Source organism: Zootoca vivipara, chromosome 14 (genome assembly GCF_963506605.1).
Source record: "Zootoca vivipara chromosome 14, rZooViv1.1, whole genome shotgun sequence".
Taxonomy (NCBI): domain Eukaryota; kingdom Metazoa; phylum Chordata; class Lepidosauria; order Squamata; family Lacertidae; genus Zootoca; species Zootoca vivipara.
Genome location: NC_083289.1, coordinates 32,195,730 through 32,217,201, shown reverse-complemented (window position 1 = coordinate 32,217,201; position 21,472 = coordinate 32,195,730). Strand labels below are relative to the sequence as shown.

The following is a 21,472-nucleotide window of genomic DNA, read 5'->3' as shown; positions in this document are numbered from 1 at the left end:
ACTTTGTTCAACTGAATTGTTTCAATTGGATTTTGAATAAATGTGAAATCGGTCGTTACTGTTTCGAATTTTACTGTGTTGTTACCTTCCTTAGTGGGTCATGCAAACTGCCATTTGCTTTATAGGGTAGGGTAGGGTAAGGGATGCAGGTGGCACTGTGGGTTAAACCACAGAGCCTAGGGCTTGCCGATCAGAAGGTCGGCGGTTCAAATCCCTGTGACGGGGTGAGCTCCCGTTGCTCGGTCCCAACTCCTGCCAACCTAGCAGCTCGAAAGCACATCAAAGTGCAAGTAGATAAATAGGTACTGCTACAGCGGGAAGGTAAACAGTGTTTCTGTGTGCTGCTCTGGTTCGCCAGAAGTGGCTTAGTCATGCTGGCCACATGACCTGGAAGCTGTACGGTGGCTCCTTCGGCAAGTAAAGCGAGATGAGCGCCTCAACCCCAGAGTCAGACACGACTAGACCTAATGGTCAGGGGTCCCTTTACCTTAAGGGGCACTGAGGGTGCGTTTATGGAACCAAGGGAGCGGTAGCCCCAAAAAGTTTGGACACCACTGGGCTAAATGAACCATTCATCCCATCACAGGACTTCGTCATCCCAACTTGGTCAAGCCCAAAAGCCACAAACTCAAAAAAGGGAATGTAGAACCTACAACAATGTTTTTATTCATTCATTCCCAAAGTGGTTGATATTTACTCACTCACCCCTGGGGATGGAAAATAAGTGTATGAATTGTGTTTCTTAGGATCCACCCTATTTCTGTGGTTGTAACCTGTTCAAAACTGTTTTATCACTGGGTTTTAATTGTTGTAACCCACACTGGGACCTTAGGGTGAAAGGTGGGTACATCATAATCATAATAATGCAACAACAACAACAACGGGGAAATTTGAGCCTCAGAAATAAAGATCATGGGCATGTACAGAATACACCTTTCTTGCCAATGAAGAACTTATGTATCTAATGACTCCACAATACAACAGTGACTGGTGATTCATAAATGTTGATATTTCATGACTTTGCTTCATTTACATGACTAAGAAGTTGTGGTGCGGTTGATGGCAATGTTATATATCTCATCCAGGGGGTCAATGAACTCAGAAGCCTGGGAGAGCCAATGCTAAGCCTATCCTTTGTGTTCAGCAAACCACAGATTAGCCACGAGTTGTCCAACAATCAAGCAGACCAAGGCTTGCATCTCCACAGCTTGCTTGGGTTTCCAGCTGCTCTTGGCCTCTGGCCTTTGTGGCTTAGCTACCAAGCCTGGGGCGGCTGTACAAACCACAGTTAAGAAAGGGGGCCAGATATGCACGTAATGCTGAGTCGTAAGTAAGAGACAAATGAAGCTTGGCAAGCCAGTGACAAACCATGGCTTCAGCTTCATTCTAGGGCACAGGTGGGGACTCTTTCCATCTCGTCCTCCCCAGGCCATCACCCATACCTGCCAAGTCCCGGACTGCAGAATCTGGGACCGGCAGCCGCGTGACACCGGAAGTTGCATAGACGCAACTTTCGGTGTCGCTCTGCCCATCTATGGGCACCAAAAATGGCCGCCGCTGACACCGGAAGTCGCGTCTACGCACTTCCGGACATGCGTAGAGGCGACTTTCGAAGCCGGCGCCGGCCATTTTCGGTGCCCATAGATGGGCAAATCAGGGGGGGCAATGGCCGCCAGCAGGAGAATATAAGGGAGAATAACGGGAGACAAAGAGATAACGGGGGACCGCCAAGAAACGGTATGAAAAAACGGGGGTTTCCCGGGGGAAACGGGGTACTTGGCAGCTATGCCATCACACACCCCCACCAGCTTTGCTCTGCACCACAAGCATTATTGCCTTGCTGCTGGGACTTATCCTTGAATTCTGATCATGCATTTTGCTTGCCTTGGGTGGAGTGGGGTGTGTAAGAGCGTGCAGAAAACAACTGGCTTTGCAAAGGTAAAATTTACATTCCTTGCTCCACCAGCTTTGCCTCTGGCCCTGGCCCACTGCTCAGTGCTGGATTTACGTATAAGCTAAACAAGCTATAGCTTAGGGCCCCACTCTCTTGGGGGCCCCAAAAGAATTTAAAGGGGAAAAAAACCTGAACGTACATTTCCAAAATATAAGATAAAAAACAAATAAAAGAAAATCTACATACAGCAATAGTGTTTTGTGTTGTATAGGCTCTTATGATTTAGGTCATGGGCCCCACCTGCTCCCAAAAATATCACTGGTTTGCTCATTTCTATATATATAGGGTGCCTACATTCTGCATGGACTGGTTGCATGGCAACATGCGCAAATGGCTTTAGATACCCATTAGGTCCATAAATTACCATATAGCATATATTCAACACAAAAAACAGTGACAATTTGTTGTTGATAAAGGACAGCTGGACATATAAAGGGCCCCATTACCTTCAGTAGCTTAGGGCCTCGTCAAACCTAAATCTGGTCCCAGCACTGTTGGCATGTGATCCCCAGAAGGTTGCCCTGATGGGAATAATGCAGCCCCCCTCAGGATGAAAAAATGAAGGGCAAGTTCATTCCCCCGCCCCACTTACTCAGAAATGTGCACAAAGATGTCTGGACTGCCATCGACAGGTGTGATGAAGCCATGGCCCTTGGAGCGGCAGAAACACTTACACACCCCCTTGTAGGTAGGCCCTTCAGCGGCTCTTGTCGTCCTGTGAAGAACGAAAGCAAGTTCAGAAAACCATTCTCCACCTCTTCTTACATTAGGGCACGGAAGTCAGCTTCTTGGGAATTAATGTGGCTGCTTTTAAAAGTCAAGTTTCTTGCCCATATGGGGGAAAGCGCACGGGCAAAATGCCTGCTGAAAACTGAGAAACCTGGAGAAGCCTGAATAAGAGTTCAAGTGATGCCACAGGGTGCTTCAGTGTCCTATGGAACTACTCACCACCCACTTACAACTAGCAGAAGAAAAATGAACTGTGGCAGAGCACACGGTTCACATGTGGAAGGCCACAGGTATGATGATCCCGGCATCTTCAGGTAGGGCTCAGAGGGACACCTACCGAAAACCCCGGATTGCCTCTGGCAATACTCAGCTGGATGGACTAATGGTCAAACAGGGCAGCTTCCCTGCATCCCTACATTCCTAACAAACCTCAATTCAAACAGATTGAGGTTGAATCCTGACAAGACAGAAGTACTGTTTTTGGCGGGACAGGGGGCGGGCGGGTGTTGGGGACTCCCTGGTCCTAAATGGGGTAACTGTGTCCCTGAAGGACCAGGTGCGCAGCCTGGGAGTCATTTTGGACTCACAGCTGTCCATGGAGGCGCAGGTCAATTCTGTGTCCAGGGCAGCTGTCTATCAGCTCCATCTGGTACGCAGGCTGAGACCCTACCTTCCTGCAGACTGTCACGCCAGAGTGGTGCATGCTCTAGTTATCTCCCGCTTGGATTACTGCAACGCGCTCTACGTGGGGCTACCTTTGAAGGTGACCTGGAAACTGCAATTAATCCAGAATACGGCAGCTAGACTGGTGACTGGGAGCGGCCGCAGAGACCACATAACACCGGTCCTAAGAGACCTACATTGGCTCCCAGTATGTTTCAGAGCACAAGTGTGGCTGTTGACCTTTAAAGCCCTAAACGGCCTCGGTCCTATATACGTGAAGGAGCGTCTCTACCCCCACTGTTCAGCCCGGACACTGAAATCCAGCGCCGAGGGCCTTCTGGCGGTTCCCTCACTGCAAGAAGCAAAGCTACAGGGAACCAGGCAGAGGGCCTTCTCGGTAGTGGCACCCGCCCTGTGGAACGCCCTTCCATCGGAGGTCAAGGAGATAAACAAGTACCTGACATTTAGAAAACACCTTGTTTAGGGAAGTTTTTAATCTGTGATATTTTAATGTATTTTGGTATTTGTTGGAAGCCGCCCAGAGTGGCGGGGGAAACCCAGCCAGATGGGCGGGGTATAAATAAATAAATAAATAAATAAATAAATAATAATAATAATAATAATAATAATAAACCATGCAAAATGAGGAGAAATCAGGCAAATGTATGCAGCTAGCAGAATTCAGATTGTCAAGAGAGAACTGGGTACGATGCTGTAGAATGTAGTGTTCTTTTTAGGAAAACAGGGTGAAATTCAACACCGTGCTATTACAAATATTCCACCTGTTTGCCAGATTCCCCCCTCCTGTGTGCTGTTCTGTGGGTTCTCCCAATCCCCCCCGCAAGCCAATTCCAGTGGGTGGGGAGCCCTGCCGTGCACAGATGCCTTCATGCAGGGCTTCTAAGTGAATCTCACCCATAGAGATGCATCCAACTACATTATACTCAGAGCAGACCTGCTGAACTTGATGGACTTTCATTAGTCATGCCCATCTATTTAAGAGGGTCTACTCAAGAGTTGGATTAGCAGCAAATGCAACCCACGGGGAACTGCTTTACACTGTGCCAGACCAAGGGCCAATCTAGCGTCCAGTCATCAACAATGACTGACAGCAGCTCTCCTGGGATTGAGGCAAGAGGCTCTTCCGAGCCTTACCTGGAGACACTGAGGACTGAACTGTCTGAAACAGCTGCTGCCAGTCAGTGTAAACAATGCTGAGCTAGATGGACCAATGATCTGATTTAATATAAGGCAGCTTCCTACATCTGTAGGAAGGAATCAGAATCTGGAAATAAGTGTCAGAATCATCCAAGGGCAAAGCAGAGCTCGCAATTGGCCTTGAAGACATGCCCTTCTAAGATCATCAGAACATCATCAGAGCCTCCTGGATCAGGCCAATGGCCCACCTAGTCCAGCTTCTGTTCTCACAGTGGCCAACCACGTGCCTCTTCTGGGAAACCTACAAGCAGGACCAGAGTTCAACAGCACTCTCCCCACTTGCGGTTTTCATAAACATAGCCATCACAGCAACCAGCCATTGATAGCCTCATCTTCCTCCATGATTTTGCCTAATCCACCCAAGTTGGTGGCCACCACTGCCTCCCTGCAGCAGCGAGTTCCATAGTTTGTCATGCGTGAAGAAGTTTTATCTGTCCTGAATCTTCCAACATTCAGCTTCCCTGCATGTTCCCCCCTCAGGTTCTAGTAGGAGAGAGAAAAAGGGTTCTCTATCTATCTGTTTCCTCCACACCAGGCATAATTCTATAATATTCCGTCACGCCGCATCTTACTCGCCTTTTCCCTAAACTAAAAATTCCCAAACTCTGCATCCGTTCTTCGCCAGGGCGCCTCTCCATCCCCTGGACCCATTTGGTCTCCTTTTTTTTCCTGAATCTTTCCCAGGATCCGCAATATCCTTCTGCCGCCACCTGCCTCCTTCCTCACCTTGACGAGCTGGACCTAAGGCCTTCTGCCGCCATGGAGAAGCCCGTCTGCCTTGAGTGAGAGAGGGCACAACTTTCTACAGAGCATGGTAGGCTGTTCTGCTCCCATGCCCTCTCGCTTCCCCGCCCGCCCGCCAGCCACCTCCCTCCTCTCAACACAAACTTCTGAGCTTCTGGCCTGGGTGCGATTGTGACATAGCCAGCCATCCCAGAGTCATTTGCACTTCCCCGCTTGTCATAATGTCATTCAGCTGCAAGCTGAGCAAACCTTCAGAGCCCCAGGGGATTCGGTCAATGACACACCCAAGTTACCAAGCCCTCCAGCTGCAGAGGCTGAGAGATTACACTCTGCTGCTCAAGTCAGTATTTTGAAGGATGGCGGGTAGGGTAGGGGGTTGCATATCAGGGATTTGTCTCAGCAAGACCAACTCTCGGTGGAAATCTACAGTGACCTCACAAACATCTATGGCCAGAGCAATTGCTTCCTGGGTGGGCTGTATGGAGGTGATCACAGAAGGAAGCAGGCAGGGCGAGGCTTGCAGAGGTGAGTGACCAGAGTCGTCGTCTTCTTTGGTGATCACTCGTAGCTGAGTAAGATTGTCCTCCATAAACACAGTTTCAACAGTGACTGCAGAGGCCAATTCTGGATCCACACGTCCTTCCACAGTAGGAACATAGGTTTCCAGGTGGGAGTTGATCATGGTGAGGGTTTGCCAAACACGCCTTCCTCTTATTACATTTCTCCCTTTCATCCTGAGTTCGGGTGTCTTCAAAGTCCATGACACCTTTGGAAAAAGCTGTTCTCCAATTGGAGCGCTCGCAGGCCAGTGTTTCCCAGTTGCCGGTGTTTATACTGTACTACTTTGTTTCATTTTGACCAGAGAAAACACCAGTGATGCAGGAATGCCTTTTGTTTGTTATTAATTTATAATTAAAAAATATTTGTATACTGCTATATCATAAAAATGTATATCAAAGCCATTTACGGCAATAAACACATAAAACCATATAGTAGAAGCATTAAAGGTTAAAAACAAGTTAAAAGCAAAAAAGGTTAAAATGTCCATTGTGGTACCAGCAATTCAGAGTCAGGTAAGAAGCAAATTATCCCAAAGCAGCTGTAAAATGGATCCCAACACTAGATTACAGTTGTTATCACTATTATTTCATCTATCTACCTAACAAAATTTATATACCATGTTATGGTAGCAAAACCTCTAAGGGGTTTAACAAGAAGTATTAAAATTAACAATAAAAAGCAGATGAAAACAATGAAAAACTGTTTTAGAAGATTGAAATTAACAGTAAAGGAGATTAAAACACAGCAACATCAGTATGTCTGGTTAGGCTTGCCTAAACAAAAATGTTTTAAATGAGCACCGAAAGAATACAGTGAAGGTGGCTGCCTGGTGTCAACAGGCAGGGAGTTCCAAAGTGTAGGGGTCCTGCAGTAAAAGATTGGTTCCTTGCCACTGTGGAATGGGCAGTATGTGACACTGCCAGTTCTGCAGATGGACGTGGAAGAGTGGGCACACATGGGACAAGGTGATCTCACTGCCCCAAGCTGTTAAGGGCTTTATATACCAACAGTGACTTCTTGAACTTGGCCAGGATAACACGGGTGCAGATCTCTGAGCAGACACAGTCTCCCCGCTGCCAGCAACTGTTCTGCAGCGTCTGCAGTTTCTGGGTCAAGAACAACAGAGGTCTCACGCAGAATGTATTGCACTAGTCCAGTCCTGAAGTCACAAGGCCTGGACTACTGTGGACAAGTTCTCCCAGTGCAGGAACTGTCAGAATTGCTGTATACCCGGCGCAACTGGTAAAAAGGTGCTTCATTATTGCTATGGCAAGAGGGAGAGTGCAGTGCAGAGTTTGTTGGATATGTGCGTTGGGCTACATTTAGGGTGTCCGTGTGTTCTACTTTACAGAGGACAGCCCTCTATTGGAAGAAGTCCATCTGCCTCCTTTTGGGTCCTTATTTTGGATTTGATGGGAAGTTGCCCATCAGCAGTTCTAGCTCCTCATTGCACGGTAGGCTGAGCCACAGAGGCCATTGCATTATTCCCACTGCAGTGAGATGCAGTGCTCTTATTCTAGGGGGGAAAGCTGCAGGAACGCTGCCCAGTCCCTCCTGCTTCTGCGCCAGAGGAAAGGGGGGGGCCTGTTCTGTGAATGGGCAGAGCTAATGCACAGGGAAGAAACACCCCCTATGCATCAGCTCTGCAAGCTGCCCTGTCTCTTCTGCTTGCTTGAGTAAGCCAGAGAGCTTGCAGAGCTGAAGCAGGGGAGGCGTCTTCCTGCACATCATCAGCTGTTAGCCCAGAGCCTCATTAAAGCTCCACTGCCCCTCTGTCTCTCCAGTGCCCATAAAAGATGTCCTCTTTGCACTCCAGGGAGTCTTCTCGTGAGCCAGAGGCATGGTGTGGGGAGCGTTCCAGCTGGGAAAAAAAGCCCTGGTGAGATGTACAGTGGAACCTTGGTTCTCAAACTTAATTCATTCCGGGAGTCTGTTTGACTCCCGAAACGTTCGAAAACCAAGGCGCAGCTTCCGATTGGCTGCAGGAGCTTCCTGCACTCAAGCGGAAGCTGCGTCGGACTTCTGAAAAACGTTCAAAAACCAGAGCACTTACTTCTGGGTTTTCAGCGCTTAGTCAGCTAAGCTGTTCGAGAACCAAGATTCTGCTGCATTGCAATTCTACTTAAATTATAGCTGTTATTTCCATATTTGCATTTATACAGTGCCAGATTTACATATAAGCTGAAGAAGCTATAGCTTAGGGCCCCACTCTCATGGCCCCCCAAAAATTTAAAGGATAAAAAAACACTGGATGTACATTTCCAAAATGTAAGATAAAAAACAAATAAAATAAAACCTACATACAGCAACAGTGTTTTGTGTTGTGTAGGCTCCTATTTGTTATGGGCAAATGGCTTTGGATACCTATTAGGTCCACAAATTACCACATAACATATATTCAACACAAAAAAACAGCGACAATTTGTTCTTGACAAAGGACAGCTGGACATATAAAGGGCCCCATTACCTTTAGTAGCTTAGGCCCTCATCAAAGGTAAATCCAGCCCTGCATTTATACATAGACAAGCATGCAAACTTTATGCAATTATGTGTCCTTCTCACCCCACCCTGATTATTTTTTCATGGTGATGCCTTAGGCCCATTTCAAAATAGAGATGATGCTGAGAGGCAGAGAAAAGTGGAGGGCAGGGGGTATCCTATGCCCCGAACCCCATCCCACCTGCTTCCCTTGATACTCACGCTGAAAATGTGCGCGTCCTCCGCGTCGGAAGCGGACTTGGGATGAAGTAACCTCTCATCGGAGACGGAGAACGCTCCCTCATCCGCCGCCCTTCTGGGAGTCGGAGGCTGCCTGGAGACGGAGGCTGCTCATGAGCGGAAGCAGATTCTGAAGACATTTCAGAGACCTAAACAGGAGAGGAGGTCTTGTTTTAGAGGCAGGAGTTTAGTTGATCAATCTTCCCATTAATTTAGTTTTGGCTCATGCAAGCTAAATGTCAGCCGCTCTCTCTCAGATATCCATTTCAACAATGCTCTGAAGTGGTGTCCATTAAGGCTGGACGATACAGTGGTACCTTGGTTTTTGAAGTCTCAGAAGTCGAACGTTTCGGCTTTCGAACGCCAAAATCTGGGAGTAACTGTTTCAGTTTTCGAATGCTTTTCAGAAGCCGAACATGCCACGCGGCTTCCGTATTGAGTTTTCTGTAAGTAAATGCTTTGGTTTTCTTTAAGTAAATGCTTTGGTTTTCAAGCATTTCGGAAGTTGAGCGGTCTTACGTTCAAAAACCGAGGTACCACTGTATCTGGTTTTTAACACTGTGATGTATTACCAGCTAAACATTGTGATATACCGATATATCACAATGTCTGAAATAAGGATGGAGCTATGTAGAGGCATTGGCTGGTTTCACTGTTTTTCCCACATTGTGATTTTTGCATAGCATACACACAAACACACACACACACCATGTTTCGCAATATATTGCCAGGTCAAAAATTATGAAACTAATATCACAATATGGACTTCAAACTGCTTTTGGACGATATATCAATATATTGTCCACCCCTAGTGCCCATCTTTTTTACCTTACTGCAGGCTGAGGACTTTTAGCTAATCGTGCTTTGCAATCTTTTGTTGTATTTTAATCTGGTATTAAATGCCAACATGTGTCTGACCAAACTGCGGAGGCAGTGGAAGACAGGAGTGCCTGGCGTGCTCTGGTCCATGGGGTCACGAAGAGTCGGACACGACTAAACGACTAAACAACAACAACATTATAGGCTTCTTTAAAAACAAACTTATAAATCACTTTGAGACCAAAAAGAATTTTTTGGTAGTAGTTGTTGTTTAGTCGTTTAGTCGTGTCCAACTCTTCGTGACCCCATGGACCAGAGCACGCCAGGCACTCCTGTCTTGCACTGCCTCCCGCAGTTTGGTCAAACTCATGTTGGTAGCTTCGAGAACACTGTCCAACCATTTTGTCCTCTGTCGTCCCCTTCTCCTTGTGCCCTCAATCTTTCCCAACATCAGGGTCTTTTCCAAGGAGTCTTCTCTTCTCATGAGGTGGCCAAAGTATTGGAGCCTCAGCTTCACGATCTGTTCTTCCAGTAAGCACTCAGGGCTGACTGTTTTAATATCCTAAATTATAATAATAATAAATATCCTAAATTATAATAATAATAAATATCCTAAATTATAATAATAATAAATAATGATAGAACTGACAACATGTTACTAAGACTCTTGCTCAGGAAAATACCCTAAAACACAACAGGAAACCAATTCAACACAGAGAGGTCAGACCCAGCATCAATGAAGCTCCCACATAGATGATCGCATGAATTATGCAGATGACATCTCATGTCAATGTGACAATTTTCCACCCCTTGTAACAATAGTGAAAGAACAAAAATTTATGGCTTATTAGTAGGAGAGCATCCGGGAACAGAGTCTCTCTCTCTCTCTCTCTCTCTCTCTCTCTCTCTCTCTCTCTCTCTCTCTCTCTCTCCTCATCTTCTGTTTAATTGCTCTGGGTATGAAGAGGTTATAACTTTTTAAAAACGAAACAAAATGAAGTCAAGATCCCATGAGGAATAATATGCATTCATTCCAACCCACCATCAAATTCCAGAGAGTATCATCATCACGCTGCTGGAAACAAGGAATTCAAATTTTGGGAAAACTAGTCTCCCCCTATGGCCCAGAAAACAATTATCTCCCGCAAAAGCAAATTCAAGTAGGTTTTGAGGTTTGTTTTTAGAGCAAATGTTAATTTATGTTAAGTTATATTTTCTTGCAGGAATATTATGATCTGAAGGAATTTTATCTGAAGCAGGGTTTTTTCATTGATTATTGTTAATCATTGTCAAATGGTTAAATACGTAAATAATGTTCAAAATCGCAAGGGCCATAAATTTAAAAAGACCAAACGCTGAGTATTTGACATTTTATATGGCTTTAAGATTCCAAAGGTCCAAACTCAGTGGGAAGTTGGCGTAAGGCAGTTAAAAAGGGGCAGAGCAACTGGCACAAATTAAGCAATACTGTCTCTGTGAACACACCATACGTTTAAAGCACATTCCCTACCTCCCTGCCTAAACAATCCTGGGAACTGTAGTCTTCCCCTCACAGAGCTGCAATTCCCAGTACCCTTAACAAACTAGAGTGTGCCTGCTTTAAATGTATGGCATGGGAAGAGGCTTTTTTGAAGAAACGTTATCCCAAACAGCTGCTGGCGGTGAGAGCTCTCGATAGAACCTGCAATATCAGGGCCACTATACCAGATGTCAGGGACAAACAACAGGGGAAAGAGAAAGAATATCCATTCCATGCTGTGCTCATAAATTTCCAGAGCCATCTAGGCAAGCAGTTTGCCCGATCCACTGGAAAAGTTTCACGGTGATTCACTTGATACACAAACTGAAGCAATTATGAAGGTGGGAGCAGAGTAGTGAATTTATTCAAGAGGGGTAAAATGTATATACTTCCGTATTTATTTATTTTTTAGCGTTAGCCAGGTTGGCCTTCCTGAAGCCCCCATGCTCAGTAGCAGTATAGCTCTGTGAATTCCACACACCAGCAGTCATCCTGCCCCTGAACAATTTCCATTCCAGCAGGTCAAGGACTACTATTTAACCCAGGCATCAACAAACTGCGGCTCTCCAGATGTTTTGGCCTACAACTCCCATGATCCCTAGCTAACAGGACCAGTGGTCAGGGATGATGGGAATTGTAGTCCAAAACATCTGGAGGGCTGAAGTTTGGGGATGCCTGATTTAACCTGTCAGACTCTCTACCTGAGTTTGCATTCTACCTCTGCCCTCCCAGTCCCTTTTTTCTTTTATGTGTGTGGCTTTTCACCCAGAAACCCACAGGCAGGAACTGTCCTGTATATAAGCTGCTCTGGGAGCCCTTTTGGATGAAGAGCCAGCTACAAACGTTCCAAATAAATAAGGATGGCTGGCTGGGCAAGCAGGGACGATCTTCTATTTATGCAAAACAATAACCAAATTCCAGCCACCCCAGAGCAAAACATGAACATGAATGAGCTAAAGCGCAGCCTGCAGCGTCCAGCACACGACATCCGTCTGATTCTTGCCACAGCGCTTCTGGATTTCTACAAACCATGCGGTGCAGAAAAAGGGGAAACACAACAGCCATAGTTTTACTCTTTCGCCTCCATAGCTGTCGCCCTTCAGTTTACACATCAAGGCAAACACAACAGAGGCATCGTGCTGACTCACTTACGGTAATTGCCAGCGCTTATCCAATTCCCTTGCTCTCTGCCCTGCTTGCTCAGAACACAAAACGCAAGCAACAGTACAGCGGAAATGAAGCCTTTGTCTCCCTCCCAGCCAGATCCCCTGAGGCCAGACCAAGAAAACAGATTGCTGTCATTTGTCACAGGGCGGTCACAGGGAGAGGAATAATACACAGCAAACTGTTGCAACATCAGAGGAGAAGAATACTGTGACATGCAGCAAACTGTTGCAACGTAGGAAACAGATCAGCCTTCTCAACTGGGTACCCTTCAGATGTTTCAGACTGTATAGCAGTGGCTGCCCGAAAGATCTGGAGTGCAACAGGTTGGTGAAAGGTGCTATATAGCATCTACGACTAAAAAATCAAGTGCTGCAACACACAAAGCCACGGCTTAAGCGCTTTACAGTTGCAAATTCCAATTCTGCTAACTGAGGCATGCTGTAATCTCATGACTTTAGCAGCAGTCTAACAACAAATCTGACTATTTTTTAAAAAAATGAAAAGCAAGCCTTCCTCTGCTTAATGCTTTCAAAGGCCAGAGATGGGCGCAACCCTACTTCCTTCCTCCCTCTTGCCAAATCTACATACGACAGCTGGATGAAGAATATCTCAATGTGCCAGGATGGACCTATTTCAGGCTGAAGCTAGGAAATAACATTATTTAACACTCCCCTTTGTGAAACCGACAGGCATCTCTTCAATGAGAAAATTAGCACATCAGGAAGAATGCTTCCAGCCCTCCTTGGCGAGCAAACTTTCTCCTTGCAGGGGTTATTTTTTATGTAGAAGGAGTCTTCCAAATGGTATCTCCCACCCATGCAGTCTGAAGCAGTACAGTCCACTCTACCAGCCCAGGACTCTACCATCTCATTGTGCTGCTTGCATAGTGCTGGTCTTGATCTGGCTAATTAACGTGCCATATTAACAATGCAAATCCTTGCACGTGCCTACTTAGAAGTCAGCCCCACTGAAAACAATGATAAATTGCACCCAGGTAATTCTAACCCTATCTACTCAGAAGGGAAGCCCTCCTGAATTCAATGAGGCTTACTCCCAGGTAAGCGGGGTTAGGATCATAGCAGAAGTAGTCTTTTTCTATCCCTTTTCATCTCCCCTTGCAAATTGATTCAGGACTCACATTATCACCCCATCTGACAAGATTGGAGAGAAATATCTGTGGAGTTTGGGCCGGGTGGCAAAACCACACCCCTGACTCTTGCTCAAATTGAGATGGAAGAGGAAGGGGCGTGCCAGGAAACATTGGTTACAGGGACCATATTCATAGATCAACATGTGCACAGGCTCAAAACAGGTAGATGTGCTTTAAAACAGAAGAGAAGACACGAAACAAAAATTATATGCGTGCACAAGGGATAGGCAAAAAACATTAAAAAGCAATCTCCACTGGCTTAGTCTACAACTCCAGATGTGAGAAAGGTGCAATCCCAGCCAGGAGCATGTCAAGAACATCTGAAGGCGAGTGATGCCATCAGCGATATGCTAAAATCAGCGATAAACCAGATTAAAACACGTGCTGACAACACATGTCTATATGTTCTGTGCAGGCTTGTCTAAACAAAAGACTTGTGTTGGCATGTGTTTCGATCTGGGTTTTAGCTTACCAATGTTTTCAATTATGTTTTGAAAAACATTCCGCATGAGTGTTTTTTAACTGTTTTTATTTATTTCATTGTTTTGTTCTTTTCTGTAAACCACTTTGAGGTTCATTGGCTTTTTTTACAATCAAGTAGTATATTAATTTGCTAACATAAATGGCATGCATGAACAGAAAGGTCTAGTGCTGGAGCAAAAGACCACAAAGATGGTGTCAGGTGAAAATGCCTGCAAAAGCTGCTCTGTAATTGCTGGGGGCCACCACTAAGAAGCCCCTGTACACAAAACACACTTGTTACCCACCCTACTTTATTTGACAGGGGGCACCCAGAGCAGGACCTCCTAAAGCGGTTTGGAACACAAGAAGCTGCCTTTATACCAAGTATGAGAAAGATTATCCACCCATCTCTCTGGCTGTTGACACAGCCTATTTACATTCCAGCATATATTTTACAACCATAAGTTCTAGAAACTTGATTGTCTCTCTATACTGTTTCTGTAATAAAAACTGTAGCTGCAGTGTGGGGCTTGGTGGGCAAGAAAAGCAGCCCCTGGTATCATTTTTTTAAAAAATGAAAGCTGTGATTCCCAGGAAACTGAGTCCTGCCTTCACTAGCTGGCTTTTCATGACATGAACAGAGGACTGACTGCAATTCATGGCCCAGAAGTTCTGTGAGGGGGGGAAATGGACCCCACTGGCCCCCGCTTGCATTATCTGGTGTGTCAGCAACAACCTTGCCTTGGTAAAAAAGAGATGCTTTTCTAGACCTTGAGACAGGAACACAAAGCAGGAGAAAGGGCAAAATGTATTATTATAGCATTGCACGGTCTTGTAATCTTGATTGAAAACAGAACATCCTCAACTTGGGCGATCTCCGGATGTTGACGCACTCCAAGTCCCATCATGCTTTTAGGTTTAGAGCAAGAGGAAACACGACAGAGGAGAAAATGGACACAGAAAAGTTGCTTCTCCCTGTGGCGTAACACGAGAACTCAGGCGCATCGGATGAAGCAGAATGCTAGAGATTTAGGTCAGGCAAAAGGAAGTCCTTCATTATGCAGCACATAAGTTTACCTATGGGATTTCACTCCCACAAGGGGCAGTGATGGCTACTAACTTGGGTGTCTTTCCTAGAAAATTAGGCAAATTCCTGATCAAGGAGGCTATCAATGGCTACTAGCCCAAAGGGCTATGTTCTTCTGCCTCTCTTCTCAGTGCCTCTAAATACTGGCTGCTGCTGTCCATGGATACAGAGTTTGTGTGCTCAGGAAAATGCCTGAATGTGGCTATCCTGACACAGGACAAGCGATCCAATGGAAGAACATACAAGAAGAGCCTTGCAGGTTCAGGTCAAAGGCTCATCCAGCCCAGCCCCCTGGTCTCATGGCCTTACGTGGCTCTTCTGAGAGACCCGCAAGCACAACAGCACAGTCTCAGCAGAACATAGGCACTGATGCACATATCTGGCTACATAAATCTGTCCAATGCTCTTTTAAAGACATCCAAGTTGGTGGACATCACTGCTTCCTGTGGCAGGGAGTTCCACTGCTTATGTACCACGTGAATAATTACTTTCTTTTAGCTGTCCTGAATCTTCCAACCTTTGCCTCCGCCAGTAGCAAAACGTTTCCGGCCGGCTCTGCCATTTAGCTACGTGTGTGGGCCTGAGGCACGTTGCATCTGCTCCTCATATATCCAACACCATTTCACCCGTGAGCATAGATATAGCTGCCTCGTACTGAATCAGGCCTTTGGTCCAGTCCAAGCTGTAACAGGAAGGAAGGGCCATCCAGATGCCTGGGGGAAACCCTCAGGAAGAGTATTCCCCCGCCTCTCCCGAAACTGGCTTCCAGCAACTGCTATCCAGAGGCATCTTGCTTTCCCAAAAGTGGAGAAAGAACACAGCCATCATGGCTAGAAGCCGTTGATAGCCTTCTCCTCCATGAATTTGTCCCTTTTTTAAAAAAGCTATGCAAGTTGGTGGTCATCCTGTGGCCTCCTGTGGAAGGGAGTTCCACAGTTTAACTATGCGCTTGTCCTTTCTTTTTTTAGGAAAAATTTTTTGATTGAAATTCCAGGCCCCTACAATAATCAAAATTACAGTAATCAAAATTAACACAAATTGGTCAAGAATACAGCAGCAAAATCTTTTCAACCCCCCACCACCCTGCCCTCCACCCACCCTTTAGTGTTTCCAGCCATTCTTATCTTGCGTCTTAGTATTTTGAGTTCAAGTATATACCTAACTTTTTAATAGGCAAATTAATTTTCATTATTGTGAGCCTTCATGGTTCTTTTGAGAGGTCAGCATTCTCCACCATAGTTGCTATATAATTTTTTTCCAATCTTAGTCTTTCCCCTCTTCATTTATTCCTTTAATTTCTGCTGCTTTTAGTGCCAAATTTTAATAAGAGATCATTTTTATTTGCCTTTCTTTTATCTGTCCTGAATCTTGAAACCTTCTGCTGGCATGGTGTGTTGCAGGCATAGTGTATGTTCCAGCCACTAAGCTTTGAGGCCTTGGGAAATATTGCTTCCCACTCTTAAGTCCCTGGGGGTGGAGATAACTTTATTACAATACCAATAATAACAAGACTTTCAGCACGGATGCCGATGATTCAACAGCAATTCATCAAACAAGCTGTCACGAGATTTTTCCACCTAGCAATTAAGACACATTTCATTGTGTTGTCAAAAAAGCAGCCCACGCTCAACGCACCTTGCAACCCGAAGGTTCCTCAGCCACTTTTTAAAAAGCCAAAACCGCTCATCTTCACCGTCAACATTGCACGTGTGGCCCATCAATTAATCCAGCCCCTTTTCCTACACCAATGTTAATATACTGACTTAGCTTTATTCTTGCATTGGGAGAAAGTCTTGACACAGATATCCACCGTCTGGTCACATCGAGGCTTGACTCCTGCAGTTGGGTCGGGGGTGTACATTGAAGACTTGAAGACTATTCAGAAGACTATTCAGAAGTCTTAATCAGGTTCAGGACATGGCATCCAGATTACCATATTTCCCAGGACTTGCCAAGCTCAACTGTATTTTGCAAACGTTTTAAAGACCACCACTGCATTCTAGTAACCTTTCAGGAGCAAGGATGTATGAAAAGCCAGCTGCATTGGCAGTCAGTCAATGGCTGATTTGGTGGAGGGGCTTCTTTGTGGTGGCACCCTGGTTGCAAAGACTTCAGTGCCGTTAGCTTTCATGTCTCAGAGAAGGCTGGTTTACTTTCTCTAGCTAATGCGGAGATGGGAAAGCCTGGACCCAGGAGCCAAACACAGCCCCCCAGGCCTCTCTGCTGGGCCCTCCCTGCCTGTCTCTCCAGGCACCACAGCCCACTACTCATTCTCTCTCTCCCCCCCCCCTTGAGTGTCCTTGCCTGGCTGGAAAGTGTCCTTGAATACTGACTGTGCCTCTTTGCTACCCTCGAAAGAAGACTGGGAAGGGATTGCAAGTGTGTGAATAAACCATCCTGCAGTACAAAACTACCGTCAGGAAGAACTTCCTGACAGTAAGAGCTGTTCGGCAGTGGAATTTGCTACCAAGAAGTGTGGTGGAGTCTCCTTCTTTGGAGGTCTTTAAGCAGAGGCTTGACAGGCATATGTCAAGAATGCTTTGATAGTGTTTCCTGCTTGGCAGGGGATTGGACTGGATGGCTCTTGTGGTCTCTTCCAACTCTATGATTCTATCATTTTCATTCACTGCTGAACCCATTTTTACCTCTGGCCCTCAGGCTGAAACCCTTGAGTGTATGTTGCTGTATTCTGCATTTCCGATCGCAGAATGCTATTTCACTGCTTTTATGACCTTTCACTGCATATTTAAATTGACGTCTTACTCCCTAGCTTCAACGTCTTACTTCCCTAGCTTTAAAAAAAATAATAATGGAAAGATCACTTGGAAGAAATGGATCTTAGCCAGATCTTATTTTGGACTGCTTTTTTCCTTATATAGAATTATTTATTTTTAACAAGCCTAACATTCTGAAGAGTTTTGTACCATTGCCATATAAGTTGCCTGCTGTCGTTTTCCATTCTACAGTCGTGCCTTGGATCCAGAAGGCCTTGTGAGTCGAACGTTTTGGGCTCCTGAATGCCACAAACCCAGAAGTGAGTGTTCTGGTTTGCAAACATTCTTTGGAACCTGAACATACAACGGGGCTTCTGCGGCTTCCGATTGGGTGCAGGAGCTTCCTGCAGCCAATCGGAAGCTGCGCCTTGGTTTCCAAACATTTTGGAAGTTGAATGGACTTCCGGAACAGATTCCATTCGACTTCCGAGGTACCACTGCATTGTGCTTTCATGAGACAAATCCTTCCCCTGCTTGAGGTATCTCCCAAAGGAGACCTGTAAATAAGTCCTTAATGAAGGCCACAATCCTAACCCCCTACTAACCTGGGATTAAGCCCCACTGATTTCAATAGGATTTACTTCTGAGTAGACATGCTTAGGCATCTGCTGAAACTAACTCCAGTACTGATGTAAATCAGGGAGGGGGAAATCTTTTTCAGTTCAAGCACCACATTCCCCACCAAGGTAACTTCACAAGGGCTGCATGTTAGTGGGGGGGAGGGCAGAGGCAAAAGTCGGTGGATCACTGAATAAATATGGTGCAATAAACTGGTTTGTACCCATGCACACACAGAGAGCTCTCTCTATCTTCCATACAAGCAAATAAGAGGCAAGATAAGAAAGCGTTCAGGTACACCTTCCAGCCAGGGAAAAAGACTCAAGGAGAGTGCAAAGCAGGGCCTGTAGGAGCAGACCCTCCCAGTTTCTCTATTTTCCAGGGACGTCCCTGATTTAGAGAAGCCATCCGGGTTTCTGATTTGATCCTGGAATGTTCCACTTTTCCTTAGGACGTCCCTATTTTTGTCAGAGAAATGTTGGAGGGTAAATCTGACCAAAAGCCATCTGAAGGCAATCCTGTATAGGGAAGTTTGTTTAATGTTTTATTATGTTTTTATATACCGTATGTTGGAAGCCTCCCAGGGTGGCTGGGGCAACCCAGTAAATAGTAAAACTATTATTATGGAATGGGATGTCCCTATTTTCATCGGAGAAATGTTGGAGGGTGTGTAGGAGTGTGTGGCCTGGTGAAGGTTCTGAGGGCCAGAAAGAGAGTTCTAGAGGGCCACGTTTGACACCTGCCCCGGTCTCATCTCCTCACCCCTGGCATAAATGATTAGTATTTTTTGTTGGTCTAAACTACACATCTTGAAACTTCTTGAAACTACACATCATAAGGCTACATAACAGTGTACACACTGGGCTGTAATCTGCCTAGGCCTACCTCACAGGGTTGTTGCAACGATAAAATGGATGCAGAAGAAATGAATAGCCCACCCACTCCCTGAGGACACTGCACATAAATGCAATAAAGTGTAAAATAAACCTCCAGTTCAAATTTCACATCAGTCACAAACTCACTGGCCCTGAGCATGCTTTATTTCTCTCTCTCATCACACTCTGCATATACAGGACTGGTCCATATTACAGGGCTGGTGCCCAAATTGCCAAGCTAATGTGGGTGAAGCCGTTCTGAAAACTTGAAATCCACAACTTTAAATGTGAATGGTTGTAAGACTTTTTGACCAAGGAGATCAGAGTTCAAATTCACCCTCAATTATTGCAGCTGAACTATGGTGCAACCTAACCTGCTCCATGTTATTGTTATTGTTATTGTTAGAATGAAATGTGGGTGGGGACACATGGAAGCTCCTTGGGAGGAAGGATGGGATGCGAGGAGAAGAAACAACTATCTTTTGAATGCACTCAAGAGATGCAGGCTGCCACCTTCTGGGTTAAGTTTCCTGCAGCCAGAAACTCAACAGGCGCAGTCCCCTTACTTGAAGGAATGGTGAACCGTAGAATTCCTGCCTGCTAGGCTGCTATGGAAAGGCAAAGCCCCACAAAAGAAAAGAAAATGTAAGTAGCAGTTCTCTTGGGAGTAGGGCTGGGAGGAAATAGCAGACTTGCCTCTTCTTCCTTGGACTTGCACAATCAGGCTGGCCAATTGTTTCTGGAACCCCAGACCGGATGCCAAGCTCCTTCCTGGAAAACTGTGGCCTCCTCACCTTATGTTTTGCCCATTGCAAGCCAGGTTCTCTCACACTCCCCACAACTGAAGTGGCAAAGAGGTTACACACGAACACAAAATACTACACTTAAAAAAATGCAACGTACCAGCTTTGTGTTATTGCTCCCCTGCCAATCAAACATGTTTTCCCCTGAATCCAAATACCAAATACCTTTAATGCTGCAATCCTAACCATGTTTTCTCGGAAGCAGGCCCTGTGGAAGTCAGTGGGCCTTACTCTCCAGTAAGCGGCATTAGGAATTTTGCAGATTCAGCAATCCTAAACTGTATTTACAAAAGATCAGGCCTCATCCAACACAGCAAGACTTATCTCTCTGTAAACATGCATGGAGTTGTCCCATGATTATGGAATAAAAACTCCCATTTTAACAGAGAAGCAGCAATCTTAAACCCCACTTACTTGGGAGCAATTCCCATTGAGTTCAATGGGGCTCATTTCTGAGTAGACAGTTAGGGCAGCACTGCTATTCTAAGTGAACATGTTTTACCACATCAGCTTTAGGATGTCCCTTAAAAAAAAGCCTTTCATTCCCTCCTCCCCTTGAAGGTGGGGGTGGGGCCCTTTAATTTTCAGAAAGGAGACCACACCTTGAATTTTTTTAATGTGCCACAAGGTTGCTTTGATTAAAAAGACACTTTTTTATATCTTCCAAACTTGCCCCACAAACAAAGGGACCATCTCCCCACCTGTTTATCAACTCTTCCAGGGATAAATTAAGTTTGGGAAGTCCTGCTGCACCTCTTCATACACGCCCCCCCCCCCAAATCCATGAAAGCCTTTACCCTTTGTCTGCGGACACCCCATAAAAATGTGGGGAGGGAGGAACGCAACTCCTAAGTAACTTCACACACGCACACAAGTAAATCCCCAAGTTTCAGCGTCTGGTATCATTTTCCATTGGTGATTGCTTCTCTTACCTTACCCGGGGGGGGGCTGCAGGATTTTCCCCGGGGTGTTGGGGGGGGCGGGGCAGGAAAGAGGACTAAAGCACCGAGGCCACTTTACCTCCCCAAAACAAGAATAGCGCTTTTACACATTTCGCCCCATATTGCAGGTTCTACAAATGCTAGAAACTTGCACTTTTCAAACAAATGGAAGCTGGGGATCTGGAGATTATATTCGGGGGCGCAGTTGGGGGTCTCTGCCCCCATCTTGCCCCCCCTGCAGAAGCCCAGTGCGGTTGCCTCCTCCTTTTTCTCTTTGTTGCAAACTTCAATAGATCCACCCTTACTTTCAATTCGTCCCCATGTTTTCAATCCCCACGGCTTGCAAGTTTCACTCCATCCTCCAAGCGCCCCAGCTGAGGCTACGATCCCGACCCCGGGCAAGCTTTGCCTGGAGTAAAGCCCCGTTTAAAAGAGCGGGGCTTACTTTCGAGTAGACCCGCGCGCTACTTCCTCTCTTTTTTTAAAGTTGCACCACGCATCCATCGACTTTGCAGCCTCCCTTCCGCGCAAAAAATAAAATAACAAAAATAACATTTTTTTAAAAAAAACCTCACCTACCGTATCTCCCCCTGCGAAGAGGTTCCGGGGCTCGCCAGAAACTGCTGCCACCTTTGCTTGCTTGCTGCTGTTCAGTGCGCGCGCCTCTGCGCTTCCCCGGGCCCCAATCGGGAGGTGGAGCGGCTTCGGGAAGGCCAGCCCCCGGCTAGGG

General features: G+C 45.9%; 1 protein-coding gene across 2 annotated transcripts in view; it reads right to left on the bottom strand.

Moving 5' to 3' along the window:
- The window catches only part of CARHSP1 (calcium regulated heat stable protein 1), a 23,298-nt gene extending 1,826 nt beyond the window's left edge, over positions 1–21,472 (bottom strand). Inside the window, exons 1-3 of one of the 2 annotated variants that reach the window (XM_035130960.2) lie at positions 21,322–21,472; positions 8,570–8,736; positions 2,547–2,669 (exon numbers count right to left, since the gene is read on the bottom strand). In XM_035130960.2, coding sequence (XP_034986851.1) covers positions 2,547–2,669; positions 8,570–8,727 — 281 coding nt within the window. In that variant the 5' untranslated portion in view covers positions 8,728–8,736; positions 21,322–21,472. Of the gene's footprint in view, positions 1–2,546; positions 2,670–8,569; positions 8,737–21,317 lie in introns of both variants that reach the window. The other variant, XM_035130961.1, reaches the window with a different exon arrangement.